This window comes from Apostichopus japonicus, chromosome 2, assembly GCF_037975245.1.
Source record: "Apostichopus japonicus isolate 1M-3 chromosome 2, ASM3797524v1, whole genome shotgun sequence".
Classification (NCBI taxonomy): domain Eukaryota; kingdom Metazoa; phylum Echinodermata; class Holothuroidea; order Aspidochirotida; family Stichopodidae; genus Apostichopus; species Apostichopus japonicus.
Window position 1 is genome coordinate 9,132,638 of NC_092562.1, and position 25,789 is coordinate 9,158,426.

The 25,789-nt window shown below is 37.6% G+C and overlaps 1 protein-coding gene across 9 annotated transcripts in view; it reads right to left on the minus strand.

The window, feature by feature from the left end:
• The window catches only part of LOC139977051 (uncharacterized), a 150,335-nt gene that overhangs the window by 65,541 nt on the left and 59,005 nt on the right, over positions 1-25,789 (minus strand). For 6 of the 9 annotated variants that reach the window (XM_071986037.1, XM_071986057.1, XM_071986072.1 and 3 more), the window contains 9 exons: positions 25,391-25,714; positions 21,864-22,187; positions 18,055-18,378; positions 16,173-16,511; positions 14,046-14,384; positions 8,966-9,295; positions 7,607-7,936; positions 3,229-3,549; positions 1,076-1,405 (listed from right to left, as the gene is read on the minus strand). In XM_071986037.1, the coding sequence (XP_071842138.1) occupies positions 1,076-1,405; positions 3,229-3,549; positions 7,607-7,936; positions 8,966-9,295; positions 14,046-14,384; positions 16,173-16,511; positions 18,055-18,378; positions 21,864-22,187; positions 25,391-25,714 (2,961 nt within the window). The remainder of the gene's footprint in view (positions 1-1,075; positions 1,406-3,228; positions 3,550-7,606; positions 7,937-8,965; positions 9,296-14,045; positions 14,385-16,172; positions 16,512-18,054; positions 18,379-21,863; positions 22,188-25,390; positions 25,715-25,789) is intronic. The other 3 variants (XM_071986089.1, XM_071986064.1, XM_071986097.1) reach the window with 3 other exon arrangements.

The window sequence follows — 25,789 nt, forward strand, 5'->3', positions numbered from 1 at the left end:
AGAAGAGGAAACTAATGAGTCCGGAAAGTAACGGGAACCATTTAGTTATGCCTGGGTAGAAGTGTAGAAGTTGGACATATCGGTATATAATTTAATTGTTAAGCTTGGACTGTACCTGAAAGTCCACCGTGAGTGTACACAGAAGCCTTGCTCTCGGCTACGAAAGGATCCCATCAATACTATATTCACTCCCTGTCATTATATTACCAGATTTATCACTGTTTACCACTTAAAGAACTAGCTGATCCTGTAACTGTTCTAATTGGAGGCTCTCTCAAATGGACAAAAGGTAAAGGTAAGTTGGCCTGACGTTTCGATCCTGCTAGAATCGAATCGTCAGGCCAACTTACTTTTACACATTATTTTTCATATCAGATTATATATTTCGATATCAGCTAACGAAATACCCAATATTTTATTTACGTGCGATATACTTTTCACTTTATTTACGTTGGAGTTGCAACACAGATAATGGTTTGAAAACTTTTAATAGCAGTTGTAGAAGCTGTCCCTAACTTCCTTTTTTTTCATTTCGTGGCCAATGGCTACTATTTTTCCCCTTCTGTAGTCACTGCAAATAACTGTGTTGTGGCGGGATTGCAATAGTGCGACACCTCGTTATAAACGTACAGCACCCCATGTATGCATAACAGTGTTCTTGATTTACTACATTTATCTTACTGTTAAACGTTAAGTACATTTTACCATCAATATTCATATTATATGCTGAACATATTGGACTTTGCAGATATATGTGAATCTTGTTTCTGTTGAAATCTAGTGTTTGAATATAATTCACTCTATAGTGTACTTAGCCAGCTACAGTTTCTTATTGTTTATGTGTTCATCTGTCTTCCTACTGTAGGCACACTGGGGATTATAACCTCCTATCCAACTCAAAGGGTGGAACATCCCTTAGATATGGACTACGGAGTTTAACACACAGAATAGCTAATGAAAACTAGTTACGAATATACGAACTGATTTAAAGGAACATGCTTTGATTGAAATTTTCAAACAATGCATTAACATTTAGGCCAGCAGGCCTTCAAGAAGGAATAAAAAAAAAACATACCTGGCGGAGGTGCATCTGAAGTGAATTGACAGATAACACCAGCATCTTCACCATGACCACAATTGTCGATGCTACTATAATAACAACTCAACAATTCAGTTTCTTCCCCACCGCATCCAACATCATCCAGATGGATTTCTCCGGTTCCCTCACCAAATGCAGCACCTCCACGAGATTCAAGGGCTCGAATGAAGCCTAACTGCCTGCAGACTACATTAGCATCATTAATGTCCCATGCATCATCACAGACAGTGCCCCATTCTCCATTTAAGTAGATCTCAACACGTCCAGCTGTCTCATTACCTCCAGCAAGACGAATGGAACCTTCCTCTGTAGAGAAATAGTGAACAATCAAGATTTGCTACACCAAAAGTCTATCTTTGCTTTGTTATGAAAATCTATTAGCCAAGTTGCTTAACATTTAAATTTTTCTGAATCATATGCTAGATTGGTAAACCCAAACCCTGGAAGATTTAGTTATTAATATATATTTTAATCATAGTATCTATTAATTTAACCTGCCTTATTACAACAGGTAGTAGCATCACTGTAAACAGACAAGATATTAATGTGATGCATGAATAATTAAGCTCATATGACATTCTGTATATATCATATGACATATGTTTGAGGCTTGAAGAATGATGGTTCTTGCTGCACCCTGCCATCCTCTGATATGGTGGCATTATATTGATGACAGTATCTTTATCTGGACCAGTGATGAGGCCAGTGATGGACCAGTGATGAGGCCAGTTTCATAGATTACATAAATTCCTTTCACAGCATCATTAAGTTTAATTCTGATTACTCTCTCCAACACTTGCTTGATGTCACTATTCGGAAAGAAATCCTCACCATCACCACCCATATGTTTAATCCTATAACTCCATTCCAATCCATTGTATGGGGACAGTCACTAACCTTTAATCCTCATATCTCATATATTAACATTTCTTGATCTATTTCTTCTAATCATCTTCACCAGATACTGCAGATTTACTTTTCTTTAGTATGGGGACCGTTAGTTTCCAGACCCATTTGTTCCCCCCCCCCTCATATATGATAGTCAGCTCATTGTTATAAGATGGATAAGTGTTTTTAAGTTTTGGGAATAATTTCATAGCTGGGGAGGGGGGAGGGGAATACACATGACTTTATACATGTTTTAAGGTAAGCTAGTAGGGCCTACCCAGAGATTTACATGATTAAAATAGTCAACTATGTATTTCCAAATTTCTCATGATTAGATTGGCTAATAGTCCCTTACCTATTATCTGCAAACAATCTTGGATCTGTTGTGCTCAATAAACATTAAGTATTTGTAACTACTTGTAACGTTACCTCTCCTGTTTTTCTATGTTAAGTACTATAAGCAAAGTCAGCACATGCAATACTGTCAATATCATAATATGTCTACTAAAACCTCCATACCAACCTAACAAGTTCATACAACATGTGGTAGACGATACTAAACTTGAGAACATATACAAAGTTTACAACCACAGCCCAGCAGCGGACTGTTTAGTCAGCCAGTTTTATACACAAATGCTCTGTACATTGCAACCCACAGCAGAGAACATTTATGTTTGCAAATGTCACATTTATTCATTGCACTTCAGTAATATCAGTGTAAGAATGTAAGGAAAAAGTGGAAGCTGGAAAATATGTTTGCTTTTAACGGTGATAAGAAAACAATTGCAACACAGAAAATATTTATGCTTACAAATGTAATATCAATTCTTGGCACTATAGTTTTATCTGTGTTAAGGTGTGAAAAAAATGTCACCACAGCAGAGATCTACTGGACCAGCCAGGATAATGAAATGGGTCTTTCAGCTATCAGTGTGGAATACTTTTCTCTTCAATATAAGTCTTTACAATGTTTACCAGTAATATCACTTTGAGATCTCTCTCTTCTCTGTTATGCCAATATTATGAAATAATCAAGATTTGCATGAACAGAGTTGACAGAAACCAGGAGGTAAATGCTAACACATGAAAGAATGATTGAGGCATGATGAATGACCATAACACTTACTGTTCAATGTAGTGTACTACCTGACTTAACATTAATGTTTATCACATGATATTGTTGAAAGAGACATGAAAAACCGTTAAATAGATCCAATGGCTTCACTTGCAGATTAGCTCACCTCCAGGTAGTACAGTACTACAAACTACACCAGCATCTTCAAAATGACCACAATCGTCTCTTTCTGAGTGTCCGCAGCTTAAAAGGTTGCTTTCATCACCAGTGCATGACAGGTCTTCTAGGTGAATTTCCCCAGAGCCTTCACCAAATGTAGCACTACCAGGAGCTGAAATGACTCCTGGGAATCCCAACTGACGACATACCACTACAGCATCGCTGACATCCCAGTAATCATCACACACTGTGCCCCACTCTCCATTATGATAAATCTCAACTCGACCAGCTGTTTCGTTTCCTCCACTGAGACGAACTGCCCCTTCATCTGAATTGGAAAGCAAAATGTCTAGTAACCACTTTTACATTTTCAAAGGATAAAGAAAGATTTTACAAATTTAATAACAACTCTTCTTGTATGTTAACTTCCCCCATTGAGAGGAATCTCAAGATACAGAAGCGAGACACATTGTTCATGTACTATATCAACTCCTCTGTTATGTGGATCTCCCCCATTTAAGATGTACCTCAAGATACAATTTGATAAATGTTTAGGACGTTACCATTTGGTAGCTACTACTGACACAACTACTTTGTGAATGATGAAGTGCAAAACATATGAAACATTTTTTTCAATTATCAGTACTGAGTGGAGAGCATTTTCTATTTAAATTAATCTATTTCTTTACTAGCTATTCTGTTTCAGCAAACTGGTCTCATATCTGAGATAACAAATAGCCCTTAAATATTGCTTCTTGTGTTTGCAGACAAAAAGAAAATCAAATTTAAACAATTTGATTGATTGATGAGGCTTGCCACATACATCTGAGGACACTATGGGAAAAGCTAATGTTGGGAATGAAAAATGGACATGTAGTTACTGCTGTTACTGAGAGAGATTTCCTGAAGAAATTGCTGTTGTATCAACACCGACAGCAGAAAAACAAAGCATGATGAACTAATGTGACAAATGCTCTGTATATTGCAAACCACAACAGAGACCATTTATGCTTGCAAATGTAACATTTATTATTGGCACCACAGTTTAATCTGTGTTAGGGTGTAAAACAAAAATGTCACCACAGCAGAGACCAACTGGAACTCCTGATGGCCAATGGAGGTTGCTTATGAAAAGTACTGACAATTTTCAATATTTTTTTATTGAAGCCATACCCTAACAGAAGCTTGTATCACAAAGATATGTTTTGAAATTTGATATTATATGCAAAATGCAGTTAGCAAACAGCAGAGTGAATGATGTCAACATGCCCATTCAACTGAAAAGCCTATGTCTTTTTCATTATCTTTTTATAATGTTTCGAATAATTAATCTAAAGAGAGTAATTACAAATACTTCAAAACAGTTACCAGCCTTTTGATGAAATTAAAACCACAGAGAACATTGACAGCTAAGTGATTTTCTAATCAGGCTTCAAGAATAAATGAATTAAAACACCCAAATTAAAGCCTCAAGTGAAGTTTGTAATAAAGACTATCCTGATGATATCATGGACCATTGACTGCGATCCACTTCCTGAACTATAAAGGGAGGGTTTTAGCCAGTCAAAATAAATTGATTAATTTAGTTATCTGTATGTTGAGTGAGGTACAGGATAATGAAATGGTTCTTTCAGTGTGGAATACTTTTCTCTTCAATATAGGTCTTTACATAATCTACCAGCAATATAACTTTGAGATATCTCTCTTCTCTGTTTGACAATATTATGAAATAATCAGCGTGACCTCTGCCACAACTTCATCGATTTAAAGGCGGCCTTCGACAGAGTCTGGCATGATGGCCTTTGGCATGTCCTCAGAGAATTCAACATCGAGGAAAGACTTGTTCAAGTCATCCATTCACTGTACAGTCACTCTAGCAGTGCAGTTCTTCTGAACAACCAGCTAGGAGAGTTCTTCCAGACACTGTTGGTGTTGGACAGGGTTGTCCACTTTCTCTAGTTCTTTTCAACTTATTCCTCAAAAGATCTATGCAGGAAACTCTCCAAGACCACCATACCTCTATATCCATTGGTGGACGTCCAATCTGCAATCTTCGGTTTGCTGATAATATAGACCTGATGGGAGGCAACATTAACAAGCTCCAAGACCTCACCAACAAACTTGCTACAAAAGCCGGCAAATTTGCCATGGAAATCAGCACAGATCCATACTATCCATGCATAAAGGAGTCTTCAGCACCAGTGAATTGGATGTGGGGTTTTGTGATAAGATTAAACACACAATTCACCACCACAAGCATGACAAGAGGTGAGAGAACACCTACAGAAGCTACTAAAGCAGAAAGTCATACAGGAGCTGTTCAGCTCTTTTGCTTCACCTGTTGTACTCGTCCGGAAGAAAGATGGAAAGCTGAGGTTGTGCTTAGACCATCGAGCTCAATAACAACAAGACTCAAATGAACGCTTATTCTCTGCCGAAGATAGAGGAGGCTTTGGACGCTTTGAAATGGGCAAAATAGTTTTGCAGCCTTGACCTTTCTCATGGATACTATTAAATGCCAGTTGCGGAGGAAGATGTGGAGAAAACAGCCTTATAATAGCACTTACATATTGCTTCCAGTTTTTGTAGTTAAAAGAGAAAGTAAGAAAAATGAGAAATCTAATTTGTAGGCTTGACACATACAAGTGAGGACAACTATGGGAAAAGCTAACGTCAGGAGTAAAACATGGACATGGACATGAAAAGTTACTGTAATTATGTCAAAAGAGAAAGTAACATTTAAAAAATGTGCTTGACTAATGTAGGCTAGCCACATAAAAGTGAGGAGGTTATGGGAAAAGCTTAAAGCAGCATTTTGCGTTTGGTCGCCGTTTTCTACTTTTTTGACATGTCCATCAAGTTTTTTACATATATCAATCACAAAACAGCAAACTAAGATATTAACCAAGTTTTTCCCTGCCAACAACTTTAATTGGCGAGTAATTAAGGATATTTGCAGATAATGAGAAGAGTGTCCACGACAAATTCCACAGTTAAAATTAATCACATACAGTTCCCCCAAAACCCACTAGTTTGAATTCAACCAATCAGAGATGCAGGTTTAGTTATGAGCCGTTGCTAAAAATAGATTCAAGACTTTGCGTTGGTACAACTGCCATACTGTACACAAATAAAGCATGGTGTTGTATTACATAGGCCTATTGGTCAATGACATTCGTAGTGTTTAAATATTCATATTATGGGCGAGGTTTATTGGGTTCTAACGGAAATATCTTGGAGAAAAACAAAGTCGAAAGTTGCAAATTTTTCGACTTTTATGCCACCATTTGAAGTAAGATTTAAATAGATAAGCTAGTTATGTATGTCGTTATGGCATAATGGAGTCAGTGAGGTTGAGAAAAATCATAGAAAAGGATGCAAAATGCTGCTTTAAGGTGGGAATGAAAAATGGACCTGTAGTAACTGCTGTTACTAAGAGAGATTTCCTGAAGAAATTGTGGTTGTAACAATGAATGATGAAGAAATGTGAGATGTACTCTGTATGTTGCAAACCAAGGCAGATAACATTTATGTTTTAGGAATAATTTAATCCTCATCTCTTACATATTCACCTTTCATCCTCCATTTCTTCTATTCATATTCACCAGATACTTCAGTTACACCTGGGTAGTCAGCTCGTTATAAGATGGGTGTCTTATGTTTAGTTTTGGGAATAATTTCAGAGCTTGAGGAGGGTTACACGATACTTGGTTTAAGATAGGCTAGAGAAGAAAGGCTACCATATCTGTGGGAGTTTAATACAGTAGTGTGAGAGCAGCAAAAAACCCTTGTGTCTTAGCTGTGGGCAGAGTTGTTGTCTGTTAAATGGTCATAGTTGAGTTTATATGATACAGTGGCAAGCTTCATCAGTATGAAGTAATTTGTGGAAGCGTCCAAAGAATAACAAATTATCCCACTTATTTATTCAGCATTATCAAAACAGAGCAACAAATTTTGCACTGGAATGAGAATAGCTGACTGACAAACAAACCTATATTAAAGGATAATTTGGGACACAAAATCAACTTTGATATATTGTAGACCAATATAAACCACTCCATCTGCCGAGGTGGTATTTCGATACCACTATTAAATTTTGGAAAACTTACCCTTTAAACAGCTGTGGTTTATCAACTTTATCAACTGAATACACCCAGAACACTAGGTCCACTCCTCAGATGGAACACAAAACTCAAAGTGAAAAACAATCATTTGGTGATATCAAAATGACATGTTTATAATCTGTAACAAATTTGTCACAGAGAAATGGTGTTAAAATGTCATCTGTTGTTAAATATGAACTTAAATGGAACATGTTTTTACTGAATTCTTAAACAATGGAATGAGGGTCTACAGGCCTTCATAAAGGAATGAACAAACCATACCTGGTGTAAGTCCATCTAAAGTTTCTATACAGATAACACCAGCATCTTCACCATGATTACAATTGTCGACGCTACTATAAGAACAGCTCAACAGTTCAGTTTCATCGCCATTGCAACCAACATCATCCAGATGGATTTCTCCGGTTCCCTCACCAAATGCCGCACTGTGAAGATACTTTAAGGCCCGGTCAAAGCCTAACTGCCTGCAGACTACATTAGCATCATCAATGCCCCATGCATCATCACAGACAGTGCCCCATTCTGCATTTATGTAGATCTCAACACGTCCAGCTGTCTCATTACCTCCAGCAAGACGAATGGAACCTACCTCTGTGGAAAAATAATGAACAATCAAGATTTGTTACACCAATAGTCTATCTTTGATTCTAATGAAATCCTATTAGCCAATTTGATTATCATGAGAACTTAAAAAAAAATATTTTGAAATAATTTGCTAGTCATTCCACAGACTGGTAAGCCCAAACCCTGGAAGATTTAGTTAGTAATAGATGTCACCATCCAGAGAGGAAATGTCACCCTCACCACCAACATTCCAATAACTCATACTAATGCATCGTACGGGGACAACTAACCTATAATCCTCATCTCTTACATATTAACCTTTCATCCTCCATTTCTTCTATTCATCTTCACCAAATACTGCTGACAGACTCTTCTATTTAGTTAGGGGGGCATTAGTTTCCAGAAGCTGATTGTTTCCTCCCCTAAAAATATTACACTCCTCCCCTAAATAATGAGTTCGGAAACACAGAAACTAACAGGAGCCATTTAGTTATGCCTTGGTAGAAGTGTAGAAGTTGGATATATCGGTATATCATTTAATTGTTAATCTTGGACCGTACCTGCAACAGTCCACCGGGAGTGTACACAGAAGCTTTGCTCTCGGCTACGAAAGGATCCCATCAATACTATATTCACTATCTGTCGTTATATTACAAGATTTATCAATGTATACCACTTAAAGAACTAGCTGATCCTGTAACTGTTCTAATTGGAGGCTCTCTCAAACAGACAAAAGGTAAAGGTCAGTTGGAAGATCAGTTGGCCTGACGTTTCGATCCTGCTAGGATCGAATCGTCAGGCCAACTTACTTTCACACATTATTTTTCATATCTGATTATATATTTCGATATCAGCTAACGAAATAACAAATATTTTATTTACGTGCGATATACTTTTCACTTTATTAACGTTGGAGTTGCAACACAGATAATGGTTTGAAACTTTTAATAGCAGTTGTAGAAGCTGTCTCTAACTTTCATGTTTTGATTGAATTTTCAAACAATGCATTAACATTTAGGCCAGCAGGCCTTCAAGAAGGAATAAAAAAAGCCACACCTGGCGTAGGTTCGTCTGAAGTGAATCGACAGATAACACCAGCATCTTCACCATGACCACAATTGTCGATGCTACTATAAGAACAGCTCAACAATTCAGTTTCATTGCCACTGCATCGAACATCATCCAGATGGATTTCTCCGGTTCCCTCACCAAATGATGCAAGAATACGATAACCTAAGGCCCCAGGGAATCCTAACTGATTGCATACTACATTAGCATCATCAATGCCCCATGCATCATCACAGACAGTGCCCCATTCTCCATTTAGGAAGATCTCAACACGTCCAGCTGTCTCATTACCTCCAGCAAGACGAATGGAACCTTCCTCTGTCGAGAAATAGTGAACAATCAAGATTTGCTACACCAAAAGTCTATCTTTGCTTTGTTATGAAAATCTATTAGCCAAGTTGCTTAACATTTAAATTTTTCTGAATCATATGCTAGATTGGTAAACCCAAACCCTGGAAGATTTAGTTAGTAATATATATTTTAATAAAAGTATCTATAAATTTAACCTGCCTTATTACAACAGGTAGTAGCATCCCTTTAAACATACAAGATATTAATGTGATGCATGAATAAGCTCATGTTCATATGACATACATGTCATATGACATATGTTTGAGGCTTGAAGAATGATGGTTCTTGCTGCACCCTGCCATCCTCTGATCTGGTGGCATTACATTGATGACAGTTTCTTTGTCTGTACCAGTGATAAGGCCAGTCTCTCATGTTTCATAGATTACATAAATTCCTTTCATAGCACAATTACTGATTACTCTCTTTCAACACTTGCTTGATGTCACTATTCGGAAAGAAATCCTCACCATCACCACCCATGTGTTTATTCCAATAACTCATTTCAATCCATTGTATGGGGACAGTCTCTAACCTTTAATCCTCATATCTCACATATTAACCTTTCTTGATCCATTTCTTCTATTCATCTTTACCAGATACTGCAGATTTACTTTTCTTTAGAAAGGGGACCGTTAGTTTCCAGACCCATTCCCCCCCCCCCCCCCCATATATGATAGTCAGCTCATTGTTATAAGATGGATAAGTGTTTTTTAGTTTTGGGAATAATTTCATAGCTGGGGGAGGGGAATATTAAATAATAATAAATACCATATATTAAAGTGCTGTTATCATGAAATAAAACATGCTCAAGAGCACTGTTTTCAACAGAGTTTTCAAGTGCTTCTTAAAAGTGTCAATATGTGTGATATTTCTCAAGTGATGGGGAAGAGAATTCCAGAGTTTAGGACCTGCTGCACTAAAAGAACAATCTCCATATGTGACTTTGTTAGTACGAGGAATGACTAGAGAAAGATGACTTTGGGACCGTAATGCCCTGGCTGGCGTGTAGCATTTCACCAAATCAGTCACATAACTTGGAGATTGATCATTAAGAATACGAAAAACGTGCAGAATGAGTTTGTAATTTATCCGGCGATGAATTGGTAACCAATGCAGGTCTCGGAGTACAGGAGTGATGTGTTCGTAACGACGGGTTCTGGTGATGATTCAGGCAGCCGTATTCTGGACCCTCTGTAGTTTTTTGATTGAGGAGCATGACGTTCCATTCAGGAGAGCATTACAGTAATCGAGACGAGATGTAACCAACGAATGGACGAGAGACTTAGTTACCTCCTCGTTAAGGGATGGACGAATTCTCCCGATGATACGCAATTGGTTGTAGCAAGACCGACTAATTAAATTTATATGGTTTTCCATAGACAAATATGAGTCAAATAACACACCGAGATTCCGTACTGATGACGAGGGTGGAATGACATCATTGCCCATTCTCAATGAAGGAAGGTGGATCGTTCGTTTGCTATGCTTTGAATGGAAAAATATTACGTCTGTCTTGTCATCGTTAAGCTTAAGCATGTTATCAGCCATCCATTTTCTGACATCTTCAAGACATCTCCAATATATGTAGAGGATTAATTGCATCAGGAGAATCAAGTGGCTTAAACGAAAGGTAAATTTGGGTGTCGTCGGCATACATATGGTAATCAAGGCCATGCTGCCTTATAAGATCGCCAAGTGGTTTAGTATACATGGTGTATAACTTTGGTCCTAGTACTGATCCCTGAGGAACACCATATTTAAGGTCATTCCCTTGTTGAGTTATTGTGCATACAAACTTTTCATAACGAAATAATGCTAGGCCCCCCCCCCTTATAAACATGCATGATATCAATTGCAACACACATCAGTGTGTGGAGACTATCTACCAATATCATCATACCAAGTTTTGACGAAATTCCAATAAATAGTAGCCAAGTTATTGCAACTTGGGAGTTTTTCACGTTTGACCCGTGACCTCATTAATATTATTATATTAATAAATTAATTAATATATATTATTATTATATACTTTGACCTCGTATAACTTCGCACACGAAGGTCACACAGGGGGTCAACCTATAGACATTTATGATCAGAAGGTACCTTTGACATCTGAAAATAGCATCGAAACTGTAAAAATCCCCAAAACACGAAAAGGTCACCAGAGGTCAAATTGAGGTCAAGGGTCACCCAGATGCGGGTCGACAACTGGATTACATTGAAGCAACTCCCAACCTTAACGGACAGTTCGTTCTCAAGTTATCACAAAAATACTAGTTTTTTTATCATTAATTGACCTTTGGTGACCTCGGATCACATGACCGTTAAGTTTGAAAATATTCCCCTATACCATTTGCAACTTGTCCCAAAATATCAACCGTGTCACACCTTGGAACTGAGAGTTATTGCATTAAATGTCTGAAAATTAACTTTGACCTCGTATAACTCCGCACATGAAGGTCACACGGGGGTCAACCCATTGACATTTATGATCAGAAGGTACCTTTGACATCTGAAAATAGCATCGAAACTGTAAAAATCCCCAAAACATGAAAAGGTCACCAGAGGTCAAATTGAGGTCAAGGGTTACCCAGATGCGGGTCGACAATTGGATTAAATTGAAGCAACTCCCAACCCTAACGGACAATTCGTTCTCAAGTTATCGCAAAAATACTAGTTTTTTATCATTAATTGACCTTTGGTGACCTCGGATCACATGACCGTTATGTTTGAAAATATTCCCCTATACCATTTGCAATTTGTCCCAAAATATCAACGGTGTCACACCTTGGAACTGGGAATTATTGCACTAAATGTCTGAAAATTTATTTTGACCTCATATAACTTCACACACAGAGGTCACCTGGGGTCACCTATTGACATTTTTGATTGGTGAGACGTGAATATAGCATCAAAACTGTAAAAATTCAAACATTTTTTCCTTTGCGCATTTTCTCACCCAAAATACTAGTTTTTTAACATTAATTGACCTTTGATGACCTCGGATCACATGACCGTTAAGTTTGAAAATATTCCTCTATACCATTTGCAACTTGTCCCAAAATATCAACCTTGTTACACCTTGGCACTGGGAGTTAATGCATTAAATGTCTGAAAATTAACTTTGACCTTGTATAACTTTACACAGAAAGGTCACCCGGGTGTCAACCCATTGACATTTTTGATCGGAAGGTACCTTTGATATCCAAATCTAGCATCAAAACCAAACATTTTCTTTTTCGCCCGTTTTCTCCCAAAATAAGCACATTTTTTCTAATGTGACCTTTGACCTTTTGACCTTGGTTTCAAATGTAGTTTGATCTGCTGATTCCAAAAATCAACACGACAAGTCTGTACAGCCATCCTAACTCCGACCGAAAACTTTGACCCCATATAAGTTCGCACAGAAAGGTCACACGGGGGTCAACCTATCGATATTTATGATCGGAAGGTACCTTTGACATCTGAAAATAGCATCGAAACTGTAAAAATCCCCAAAACATGAAAAGGTCACCATAGGTCAAATTGAGGTCAAGGGTCACCCAGATGTGGGTCGACAATTGGATTACACTGAAGCAACTCCCAACCCTAACGGACAATTCGTTCTCAAGTTATCGCAAAAATACTAGTTTTTTAACATTAATTGACCTTTGGTGACCTCAGATCACATGACCGTTAAGTTTCAAAATGTTCCCCTAACCAGTTCACAACTTGTCCCAAAATATCAACCTTGTCGCACATTGGCACTGGGAGTTATTGCAGTTTTAGTATTTTGGGTTTTTGGACCATAACTGACCTTTGGTGACCTTTGTGGGCACCAAAAACAATAGGGTTCATCTACTCACTATGGGCCACCCACCCACCAAGTTTGATCATGATCAGTCAATCCCTTGTTGAGTTATCGTGCATACAGGCTAAAGCGACACACACACACACACACGCACACACACATACACACACACGCCAACCTGAATACATAGGTTCCTTTGCTTTTAGCAAGGAACCAAAAATTGCAACACACAGAGCAGAAAATATTTATGCTTGCAAATGTAATATCTATCCATGGCACTTCAGTTTTACCCGTGTTAAGGTGTGAAAAAAATGTCACCACAGCAGAAATCAACTGGATCAGCCAGGATAATGAAATGGGCCTTTCAGCTATCAGTGTAGAATACTTTTCTCTTCAATAGAGACCCAGTACTTCTTTATACATTGAGATTCCAATTACTAGTCAAAAATATTTTCAGAAGAAAAACCTTACGATTTTTTTCACAAATATTGATGCTTAGATAAGTATATGCAACTACTTGTAACGTTACTTTCCCATGTTCATGTTTCCCAATCAACGAGCCGCCCTGAATTTCGCTCCGCTTACGTAAAACTTCTATACATATATAACACATGGAAATAGCCAAGTTTTTACTCACATAATTCCCATTGACATTGGTTACAGAACATAAGTTGGTCATCGACATTCGAACTTGCCCAGGTTCACTGCACCATGGACACAACACAACACATTGAATATGATGTTACATTTTCCCACCATCAACAGGGTAAATTTCCGGGAAATGTGGGCGGAGTAAGTATTGAGTAATGACAGTGTGGGCAAAAAAAGTTTTACCAGTAAACATTGATAATTATCATATGATATTGTTAAAAGAAAGATGAAAAACCATTCAATAGATCCAATGGCTTCACCTGAATATTAGCTCACCTGCAGGAGGTGTAGGAGATGCAGGTAGTACAGTACTACAAACTACACCTGCATCCTCACCATGACCACAATTGTCTATTGATGAGTGTCCACAGCTTAAAAGGTTGCTTTCATCACCAGTGCATGCTACGTCGTCCATGTGAATTTCCCCAGAGCCTTCACCAAATGAAGCACTACCAGGAGCTGAAATGACTCCTGGGAATCCCAACTGACGACATACCACTGCAGCATCGCTGATGTCCCAGTAATCATCACACACTGTGCCCCACTCTCCGTTACGATAAATCTCAACTCGACCAGCTGTTTCGTTTCCTCCACTGAGACGAACTGCCCCTTCATCTGAATTGGAAAGCAAAGTAACCACTTTTAACTTTTAAAGGATGAAGAAAGATTGTACAAGTTTAATGACAACTCTTCTTTTATACTAATTTCCCCCATTGAGAGGAATGTCAAGATACAGAAGTGAGACAGATTGTTCATGTACTATATCTGTTATGTGGATTTCCCCATTAAGATGAATCTCAAGATACAATTTGATAAATTTTTAGGAAAAACGTTACCATTTGGTAGCTACTACTCAAACAACTACTATGTGGATGATGAAATGTAAAACAAATTAAACATTTGTTTCTAAGTGTCAGTACTCAGTGGACAGCATTCTCTATTCAAATAAATCAATTTCTTTACTAGCTACTCTGTTTCAGCAAACTGATCCCTTGTCTGAGATAACAATAGCCCTAAAATATTTGCTTCATGTGTTTGCAGTCAAAAGAGAGAATAAAATTTAACAAAAATATGCTTGATTGATGAAGGCTTGCCACATACATCTGAGGACATCATAGGAAAAGCTAATGTCGGGAATGAAAGATGGACATGTAGTTTCTGCTGTTACTGAGAGAGAGTTCCTGAAGAAATTGCTGTTGTATCAACACCGACAGCAGAATAACAAAGCATGATGAACAAATGTGACAAATGCTCTGTATATTGCAAACCACAGCAGACACCATTAATGCTTGCAAATGTAACATTTATTAATGGCACCACAGTTTTACCTGTGTTAGGGTGTAAAACAGAAATGTAACCAAAGCACAGACCAACTGGATCTCCTGATGGCCAAAGGAGATTGCTAATGAGAAGTGCTGAAAACTTTCAATTCTTTTTTTGATAAAAACAATATCCTGACAGCAGTTTGTATCACAAAGATTTGTTTCTAAATTTGGTAATATTCTTTAAAATGCAGTTAGCAAACAGCAGAGTGCATGTAGTCATCATGCCCATTGAACTGAATAAGCCTATGTCTTTTCATTATCTTTTATAATGTTTCAAATAATAATAACTACAGAGAACATGGACAGCTAAATTAATTTCTAATCAGGCTTCAAGAATAAATGAATTATTATAGTAAACGTAAAGCCTCAAGTAAAGCTACAAACAGCTACCCTGATGATACTGCACTGTGATCCACTTCCTGAACTATAAAGGGAGGGTTTTAGCCAATCAAAATAGATTTATACATGCAATTATCTGTACCTTGAGTGAGGGACAGGATAATGAAATGGGCCTTTCAGCTATCAGTGTAGAATACTTTTCTCTTCAATAGAGACCCAGTACTTCTTTATACATTGAGATTCCAATTACTAGTCAAAAATATTTTCAGAAGAAAAACCTTACGATTTTTTTCACAAATATTGATGCTTAGATAAGTATATGCAACTACTTGTAACGTTACTTTCCCATGTTCATGTTTCCCAATCAACGAGCCGCCCTGAATTTCGCTCCGCTTACGTAAAACTTCTATACATATATAACACATGGAAATAGCCAAGTTTTTACTCACATAATTCCCATTGACATTGGTTACAGAACATAAGTTGGTCATCGACATTCGAACTTGCCCAGGTTCACTGCACCATGGACACAACACAACACATTGAATATGATGTTACATTTTCCCACCATCAACAGGGTAAATTTTCGGGAAATGTGGGCGGAGTAAGTATTGAGTAATGACAGTGTGGGCAAAAAAAGTTTTACCAGTAAACATTGATAATTATCATATGATATTGTTAAAAGAAAGATGAAAAACCATTCAATAGATCCAATGGCTTCACCTGAATATTAGCTCACCTGCAGGAGGTGTAGGAGATGCAGGTAGTACAGTACTACAAACTACACCTGCATCCTCACCATGACCACAATTGTCTATTGATGAGTGTCCACAGCTTAAAAGGTTGCTTTCATCACCAGTGCATGCTACGTCGTCCATGTGAATTTCCCCAGAGCCTTCACCAAATGAAGCACTACCAGGAGCTGAAATGACTCCTGGGAATCCCAACTGACGACATACCACTGCAGCATCGCTGATGTCCCAGTAATCATCACACACTGTGCCCCACTCTCCGTTACGATAAATCTCAACTCGACCAGCTGTTTCGTTTCCTCCACTGAGACGAACTGCCCCTTCATCTGAATTGGAAAGCAAAGTAACCACTTTTAACTTTTAAAGGATGAAGAAAGATTGTACAAGTTTAATGACAACTCTTCTTTTATACTAATTTCCCCCATTGAGAGGAATGTCAAGATACAGAAGCGAGACAGATTGTTCATGTACTATATCTGTTATGTGGATTTCCCCATTAAGATGAATCTCAAGATACAATTTGATAAATTTTTAGGAAAAACGTTACCATTTGGTAGCTACTACTCAAACAACTACTATGTGGATGATGAAATGTAAAACAAATTAAACATTTGTTTCTAAGTGTCAGTACTCAGTGGACAGCATTCTCTATTCAAATAAATCAATTTCTTTACTAGCTACTCTGTTTCAGCAAACTGATCCCTTGTCTGAGATAACAATAGCCCTAAAATATTTGCTTCATGTGTTTGCAGTCAAAAGAGAGAATAAAATTTAACAAAAATATGCTTGATTGATGAAGGCTTGCCACATACATCTGAGGACATCATAGGAAAAGCTAATGTCGGGAATGAAAGATGGACATGTAGTTTCTGCTGTTACTGAGAGAGAGTTCCTGAAGAAATTGCTGTTGTATCAACACCGACAGCAGAATAACAAAGCATGATGAACAAATGTGACAAATGCTCTGTATATTGCAAACCACAGCAGACACCATTAATGCTTGCAAATGTAACATTTATTAATGGCACCACAGTTTTACCTGTGTTAAAGTGTAAAACAGAAATGTCACCAAAGCACAGACCAACTGGATCTCCTGACGGCCAAAGGAGATTGCTAATGAGAAGTGCTGAAAACTTTCAATTCTTTTTTTGATAAAAACAATATCCTGACAGCAGTTTGTATCACAAAGATTTGTTTCTAAATTTGGTAATATTCTTTAAAATGCAGTTAGCAAACAGCAGAGTGCATGTAGTCATCATGCCCATTGAACTGAATAAGCCTATGTCTTTTCATTATCTTTTATAATGTTTCAAATAATAATAACTACAGAGAACATGGACAGCTAAATTAATTTATAATCAGGCTTCAAGAATAAATGAATTTATTATAGTAAACGTAAAGCCTCAAGTATAGCTACAAACAGCTACCCTGATGATACTGCACTGTGATCCACTTCCTGAACTATAAAGGGAGGGTTTTAGCCAATCAAAATAGATTTATACATTCAATTATCTGTACCTTGAGTGAGGGACAGGATAATGAAATGGGCCTTTCAGCTATCAGTTTGGAATACATTTCTCTTCAATATAAGTCTTGACATTGTCTACCAGCAATATCACTTTGTGATCTCTCTTCTCTGTTATGCCCATATTATCAAGTAATCATGTGTTGCATGAACAGAGTTGACAGAGACCAGGAGGTAAATTGCAAACACATGAAAAAATAAAGATTAAGGCATGACAAATGACCATAACATTTACTGTGCAGTGTACTACCTGAGTTAACATTAATGTTTATCATAGGATATTGTTAAAGAATGATGAAAAAGCATTTAATAGATCCGACTGCTTCACTTGAAGATAAGCTCACCTGCTGAAGGTAGTACAGTACTACAAACTACACCTGCATCTTCACCATGACCACAATTGTCTATTGCTGAGTGTCCGCAGCTTAAAAGGTTGCTTTCACCACCGGTGCATTCTACGTCGTCCATGTGAATTTCCCCAGAGCCTTCACCAAATGAAGCACTACCTGGAGCTGAAATGACTCCTGGGAATCCCAACTGACGACATACCACTGCAGCATCGCTGATGTCCCAGAAGTCATCACACACTGTGCCCCACTCTCCGTTACGATAAATCTCAACCCTACCAGCTGTTTCGTTTCCTCCAACGAGACGAACTGCCCCTTCATCTGAATTGGAAAGCAAAATGTCTAGTAAACACTATTAACTTTCAAAGGATGAAGAAAGATTGTACAAGTTTAATGACAACTCTTCTTTAATGTAAATTTCCCCATTGAGAGCAATCACAAGATACAGAAGCGAGACAGATTGTTCATGTACTATAACAACTCCTCTGTTATGTGGATTTCACCCATTAAGATGAATCTCAAGATACAATTTGATAAATGTTTAGGAAAAACGTTACCATTTGGTAGCTACTACTCAAACAACTACTATGTGGATGAGGAAATGTAAAACAAATTAAACATTTGTTTCTAAATGTCAGTACTCAGTGGACAGCATTCTCTATTCAAATAAATCTATTTCATTACTAGCCACTTTGTTTCAGCAAACTGGTCCCTTATCTGAGATAACAATAGCCCTTAAATATTGCTTCATGTGTTTGAAGTCAAAAGCGAGAATAAAAATTTAACAAAAATATGATTGATTGGTGTAGGCTTCCCACATACATCTGAGGACACTATAAGAAAAGCTAATGTTGGGAATGAAACTACTATGTGGATGAGGAAATGTAAAACAAATTAAACATTTGTTTCTAAATGTCAGTACTCAGTGGACAGCATTCTCTATTCAAATAAATCTATTTCATTACTAGCCACTTTGTTTCAGCAAACTGGTCCCTTATCTGAGATAACAATAGCCCTTAAATATTGCTTCATGTGTTTGAAGTCAAAAGCGAGAATAAAAATTTAACAGAAATATGATTGATTGGTGTAGGCTTGCCACATACATCTGAGGACACTATAAGAAAAGCTAATGTTGGGAATGAAAAATGTAGTTACTGCTGTTTCTGAGAGAGAGTCCCTGAAGAAATTGCTGTTGTATCAACACCGACAGCAGAATAACAAACCATGATGAACTAATGTGACAAATGCTCTGTATATTGCAAACCACAGCAGAGACCATTTATGCTTCCAAATGTAACATTTATTAATGGCACCACAGTTTTATCTGTGTTAAAGTGTAAAACAGAAATGTCACCAAAGCACAGACCAACTGGATCTCCTGATGGCCAATGGAGATTGCTTATGAGAAGTGCTGAAAACTTTCAATTCTTTTCTTGATAAAACCAATATCCCGACTAGTGTTCGACCGATTGTATGACAATCGGTTTTACCGATAACCGATTATTTCCTGTGACAATTGGCCGATTGCCGATTACCGATTATTTCAAAATTTTCGTGGAACTGGCCTAATGTATGATTTAGTGTTATGCATGATTACCAACTTCTAAGAACACTGTAATACACACATAGGGCGATGTACGATTATAACGAGGCGTCGCAATATTGCAATCCCGCCACAACACAGTACTGTACAGACTACAGAAGGGGGAAAATAGTAGCCATTAGCTACGAAATGAAAAGCAAAAAAGTTAGGGACAGGTTTTACAACTGCTATTAAAACCATTATCAGTGTTGCAACTCCAACGTAAATAAAGTAAAAAGTATATCGCACGTCAATAAAACATTCGTTTTTTCGTTAGCTGATATCGAAATATATAATCTGATATGAAAAAAAATGTGTAGGCCTAAGAGTAAGTTGGCCTGACGTTTCGATCCTAGTAGGATCGAAATGTAACGCCACATTATTTGTAACATATTCTTACACAGGCTCTTTAGTGGATAAGCAGTTTGCTAACAGTTTTATTTTATTATGAAAAATAAAACATTCCCGAACGTTTGTTTCAAGTTTTCAATGACTACCATCTGCGCGGTAAAACTTCCGATCGAACGAACGTTGTTTCAAACGATCATACACAGTAAGTCAATGGCGCTTCTCCATTGACTTAACTACATGTGGGAGAAATCACACACTAAAGTCCCATTGACTTTGTCGCGGCGTGTCACTGGAAATCAGACTTGCTTTTAGTCGGTTGCGGTAAGGAGTTTAGTTACTGTTAGCACGTATGGGGCATAGGAAAAAAGTTCATCGGGTTTTTCGTAAAAATATGCGTAAGAACGTTTGCCTAATCACAAAATACTGTTTTGCAGTTTAACTTCTGAGGAATGTCGCCAAACGTGTTTATGGATATTTAGGTGTATTTGGAGCCTTGATTTCATCATTTTATGCCATTTGTAAAATCTTGGGCGCATTTTCAAACTTAACAGTTCTGAAGCTCAACCGTTCTTCAGCCAGACTAGCCTAATGTACGTAGTTCTCACAATGAACAAAGCCTAATATTATTGTTTTCACTTTCCAGTTTTCACCTACGGTGAAACGGCCAAGGTGGTTAAAAAGTATACTTATTTGATGATTATATTTAGTATAGACAATTTTTCTTTCTTATCAATCGTTTAACATGATGACAGGTGGTTTTGTTAGATGCAACAAGCGAAGTAAAAAAATACGTCGTTCCCCTAAGCTTATCGCGGGAATACTGTGTGATGTTACGCGGGTATACTGCATGATGTTAACTGCCAAAACTGGATAGTGTATCGAACAGCATTTGTACAAACTCGCGCGAGGGACTTACGATACCGTTACACGGTAGATTAGCGCACCTTCCCCGGCTATGAATAGCATCGAATTGAATGATCAAAAATTTTTCTCCCTGTGTGGTTGTGGTGTATCAAAAGCGCGGAAAATACAATCCTTTATGTGGAACGTAATAATCGGTTCCAACTAATCGGTAGCGCAATGGATTTTGCCGATGCCGATTATTTACCGATTGTCTGATAATCGGCCCGATGCCGATTGTCTAACCGATTATCGGTCGAACACTAATCCCGACAGCAGTTTGTATCACAAAGATTTGTTTCTAAATTTGGTAATATTCTTTAAAATGCAGTTAGCAAACAGCAGAGTGCATGTAGTCATCATGCCCATTGAACTGAATAAGCCTATGTCTTTTCATTATCTTTTATAATGTTTCAAATAATAATAACTACAGAGAACATGGACAGCTAAATTAATTTATAATCAGGCTTCAAGAATAAATGAATTTATTATAGTAAACGTAAAGCCTCAAGTATAGCTACAAACAGCTACCCTGATGATACTGCACTGTGATCCACTTCCTGAACTATAAAGGGAGGGTTTTAGCCAATCAAAATAGATTTATACATTCAATTATCTGTACCTTGAGTGAGGGACAGGATAATGAAATGGGCCTTTCAGCTATCAGTTTGGAATACATTTCTCTTCAATATAAGTCTTGACATTGTCTACCAGCAATATCACTTTGTGATCTCTCTTCTCTGTTATGCCCATATTATCAAGTAATCAAGTGTTGCATGAACAGAGTTGACAGAGACCAGGAGGTAAATTGCAAACACATGAAAGAATAAAGATTAAGGCATGACAAAGGACCATAACATTTACTGTGCAGTGTACTACCTGAGTTAACATTAATGTTTATCATAGGATATTGTTAAAGAATGATGAAAAAGCATTTAATAGATCCGACTGCTTCACTTGAAGATAAGCTCACCTGCTGAAGGTAGTACAGTACTACAAACTACACCTGCATCTTCACCATGACCACAATTGTCTATTGCTGAGTGTCCGCAGCTTAAAAGGTTGCTTTCACCACCGGTGCATTCTACGTCGTCCATGTGAATTTCCCCAGAGCCTTCACCAAATGAAGCACTACCTGGAGCTGAAATGACTCCTGGGAATCCCAACTGACGACATACCACTGCAGCATCGCTGATGTCCCAGAAGTCATCACACACTGTGCCCCACTCTCCTTTAAGATAAATCTCAACCCTACCAGCTGTTTCGTTTCCTCCACTGAGACGAACTGCCCCTTCATCTGAATTGGAAAGCAAAATGTCTAGTAAACACTATTAACTTTCAAAGGATGAAGAAAGATTGTACAAGTTTAATGACAACTCTTCTTTTATGTAAATTTCCCCATTGAGAGCAATCACAAGATACAGAAGCGAGACAGATTGTTCATGTACTATAACAACTCCTCTGTTATGTGGATTTCACCCATTAAGATGAATCTCAAGATACAATTTGATAAATGTTTAGGAAAAACGTTACCATTTGGTAGCTACTACTCAAACAACTACTATGTGGATGAGGAAATGTAAAACAAATTAAACATTTGTTTCTAAATGTCAGTACTCAGTGGACAGCATTCTCTATTCAAATAAATATATTTCATTACTAGCCACTTTGTTTCAGCAAACTGGTCCCTTATCTGAGATAACAATAGCCCTTAAATATTGCTTCATGTGTTTGAAGTCAAAAGCGAGAATAAAAATTTAACAAAAATATGATTGATTGGTGTAGGCTTGCCACATACATCTGAGGACACTATAAGAAAAGCTAATGTCGGGAATGAAAAATGTAGTTAATGCTGTTTCTGAGAGAGAGTCCCTGAAGAAATTGCTGTTGTATCAACACCGACAGCAGAATAACAAAGCATGATGATCTAATGTGACAATGCTCTGTATATTGCAAACCACAGCAAAGACCATTTATGCTTCCAAATGTAACATTTATTAATGGCACCACAGTTTTATCTGTGTTAAAGTGTAAAACAGAAATGTCACCAAAGCACAGACCAACTGGATCTCCTGATGGCCAATGGAGATTGCTTATGAGAAGTGCTGAAAACTTTCAATTCTTTTCTTGATAAAACCAATATCCCGACTAGTGTTCGACCGATTGTATGACAATCGGTTTTACCGATAACCGATTATTTCCTGTGACAATTGGCCGATTGCCGATTACCGATTATTTCAAAATTTTCGTGGAACTGGCCTAATGTATGATTTAGTGTTATGCATGATTACCAACTTCTAAGAACACTGTAATACACACATAGGGCGATGTACGATTATAACGAGGCGTCGCAATATTGCAATCCCGCCACAACACAGTACTGTACAGACTACAGAAGGGGGAAAATAGTAGCCATTAGCTACGAAATGAAAAGCAAAAAAGTTAGGGACAGGTTTTACAACTGCTATTAAAACCATTATCAGTGTTGCAACTCCAACGTAAATAAAGTAAAAAGTATATCGCACGTCAATAAAACATTCGTTTTTTCGTTAGCTGATATCGAAATATATAATCTGATATGAAAAAAAATGTGTAGGCCTAAGAGTAAGTTGGCCTGACGTTTCGATCCTAGTAGGATCGAAATGTAACGCCACATTATTTGTAACATATTCTTACACAGGCTCTTTAGTGGATAAGCAGTTTGCTAACAGTTTTATTTTATTATGAAAAATAAAACATTCCCGAACGTTTGTTTCAAGTTTTCAATGACTACCATCTGCGCGGTAAAACTTCCGATCGAACGAACGTTGTTTCAAACGATCATACACAGTAAGTCAATGGCGCTTCTCCATTGACTTAACTACATGTGGGAGAAATCACACACTAAAGTCCCATTGACTTTGTCGCGGCGTGTCACTGGAAATCAGACTTGCTTTTAGTCGGTTGCGGTAAGGAGTTTAGTTACTGTTAGCACGTATGGGGCATAGGAAAAAAGTTCATCGGGTTTTTCGTAAAAATATGCGTAAGAACGTTTGCCTAATCACAAAATACTGTTTTGCAGTTTAACTTCTGAGGAATGTCGCCAAACGTGTTTATGGATATTTAGGTGTATTTGGAGCCTTGATTTCATCATTTTATGCCATTTGTAAAATCTTGGGCGCATTTTCAAACTTAACAGTTCTGAAGCTCAACCGTTCTTCAGCCAGACTAGCCTAATGTACGTAGTTCTCACAATGAACAAAGCCTAATATTATTGTTTTCACTTTCCAGTTTTCACCTACGGTGAAACGGCCAAGGTGGTTAAAAAGTATACTTATTTGATGATTATATTTAGTATAGACAATTTTTCTTTCTTATCAATCGTTTAACATGATGACAGGTGGTTTTGTTAGATGCAACAAGCGAAGTAAAAAAATACGTCGTTCCCCTAAGCTTATCGCGGGAATACTGTGTGATGTTACGCGGGTATACTGCATGATGTTAACTGCCAAAACTGGATAGTGTATCGAACAGCATTTGTACAAACTCGCGCGAGGGACTTACGATACCGTTACACGGTAGATTAGCGCACCTTCCCCGGCTATGAATAGCATCGAATTGAATGATCAAAAATTTTTCTCCCTGTGTGGTTGTGGTGTATCAAAAGCGCGGAAAATACAATCCTTTATGTGGAACGTAATAATCGGTTCCAACTAATCGGTAGCGCAATGGATTTTGCCGATGCCGATTATTTACCGATTGTCTGATAATCGGCCCGATGCCGATTGTCTAACCGATTATCGGTCGAACACTAATCCCGACAGCAGTTTGTATCACAAAGATTTGTTTCTAAATTTGGTAATATTCTTTAAAATGCAGTTAGCAAACAGCAGAGTGCATGTAGTCATCATGCCCATTGAACTGAATAAGCCTATGTCTTTTCATTATCTTTTATAATGTTTCAAATAATAATAACTACAGAGAACATGGACAGCTAAATTAATTTATAATCAGGCTTCAAGAATAAATGAATTTATTATAGTAAACGTAAAGCCTCAAGTATAGCTACAAACAGCTACCCTGATGATACTGCACTGTGATCCACTTCCTGAACTATAAAGGGAGGGTTTTAGCCAATCAAAATAGATTTATACATTCAATTATCTGTACCTTGAGTGAGGGACAGGATAATGAAATGGGCCTTTCAGCTATCAGTGTGGAATACTTTTCTCTTCAATATAAGTCTTTACATTGTCTACCAGCAATATCACTTTGTGATCTCTCTTCTCTGTTATGCCCATATTATCAAGTAATCAAGTGTTGCATGAACAGAGTTGACAGAGACCAGGAGGTAAATTGCAAACACATGAAAGAATAAAGATTAAGGCATGACAAATGACCATAACATTTACTGTGCAGTGTACTACCTGAGTTAACATTAATGTTTATCATAGGATATTGTTAAAGAATGATGAAAAAGCATTTAATAGATCCGACTGCTTCACTTGAAGATAAGCTCACCTGCTGAAGGTAGTACAGTACTACAAACTACACCTGCATCTTCACCATGACCACAATTGTCTATTGCTGAGTGTCCGCAGCTTAAAAGGTTGCTTTCACCACCGGTGCATTCTACGTCGTCCATGTGAATTTCCCCAGAGCCTTCACCAAATGAAGCACTACCTGGAGCTGAAATGACTCCTGGGAATCCCAACTGACGACATACCACTGCAGCATCGCTGATGTCCCAGAAGTCATCACACACTGTGCCCCACTCTCCGTTACGATAAATCTCAACCCTACCAGCTGTTTCGTTTCCTCCACTGAGACGAACTGCCCCTTCATCTGAATTGGAAAGCAAAATGTCTAGTAAACACTATTAACTTTCAAAGGATGAAGAAAGATTGTACAAGTTTAATG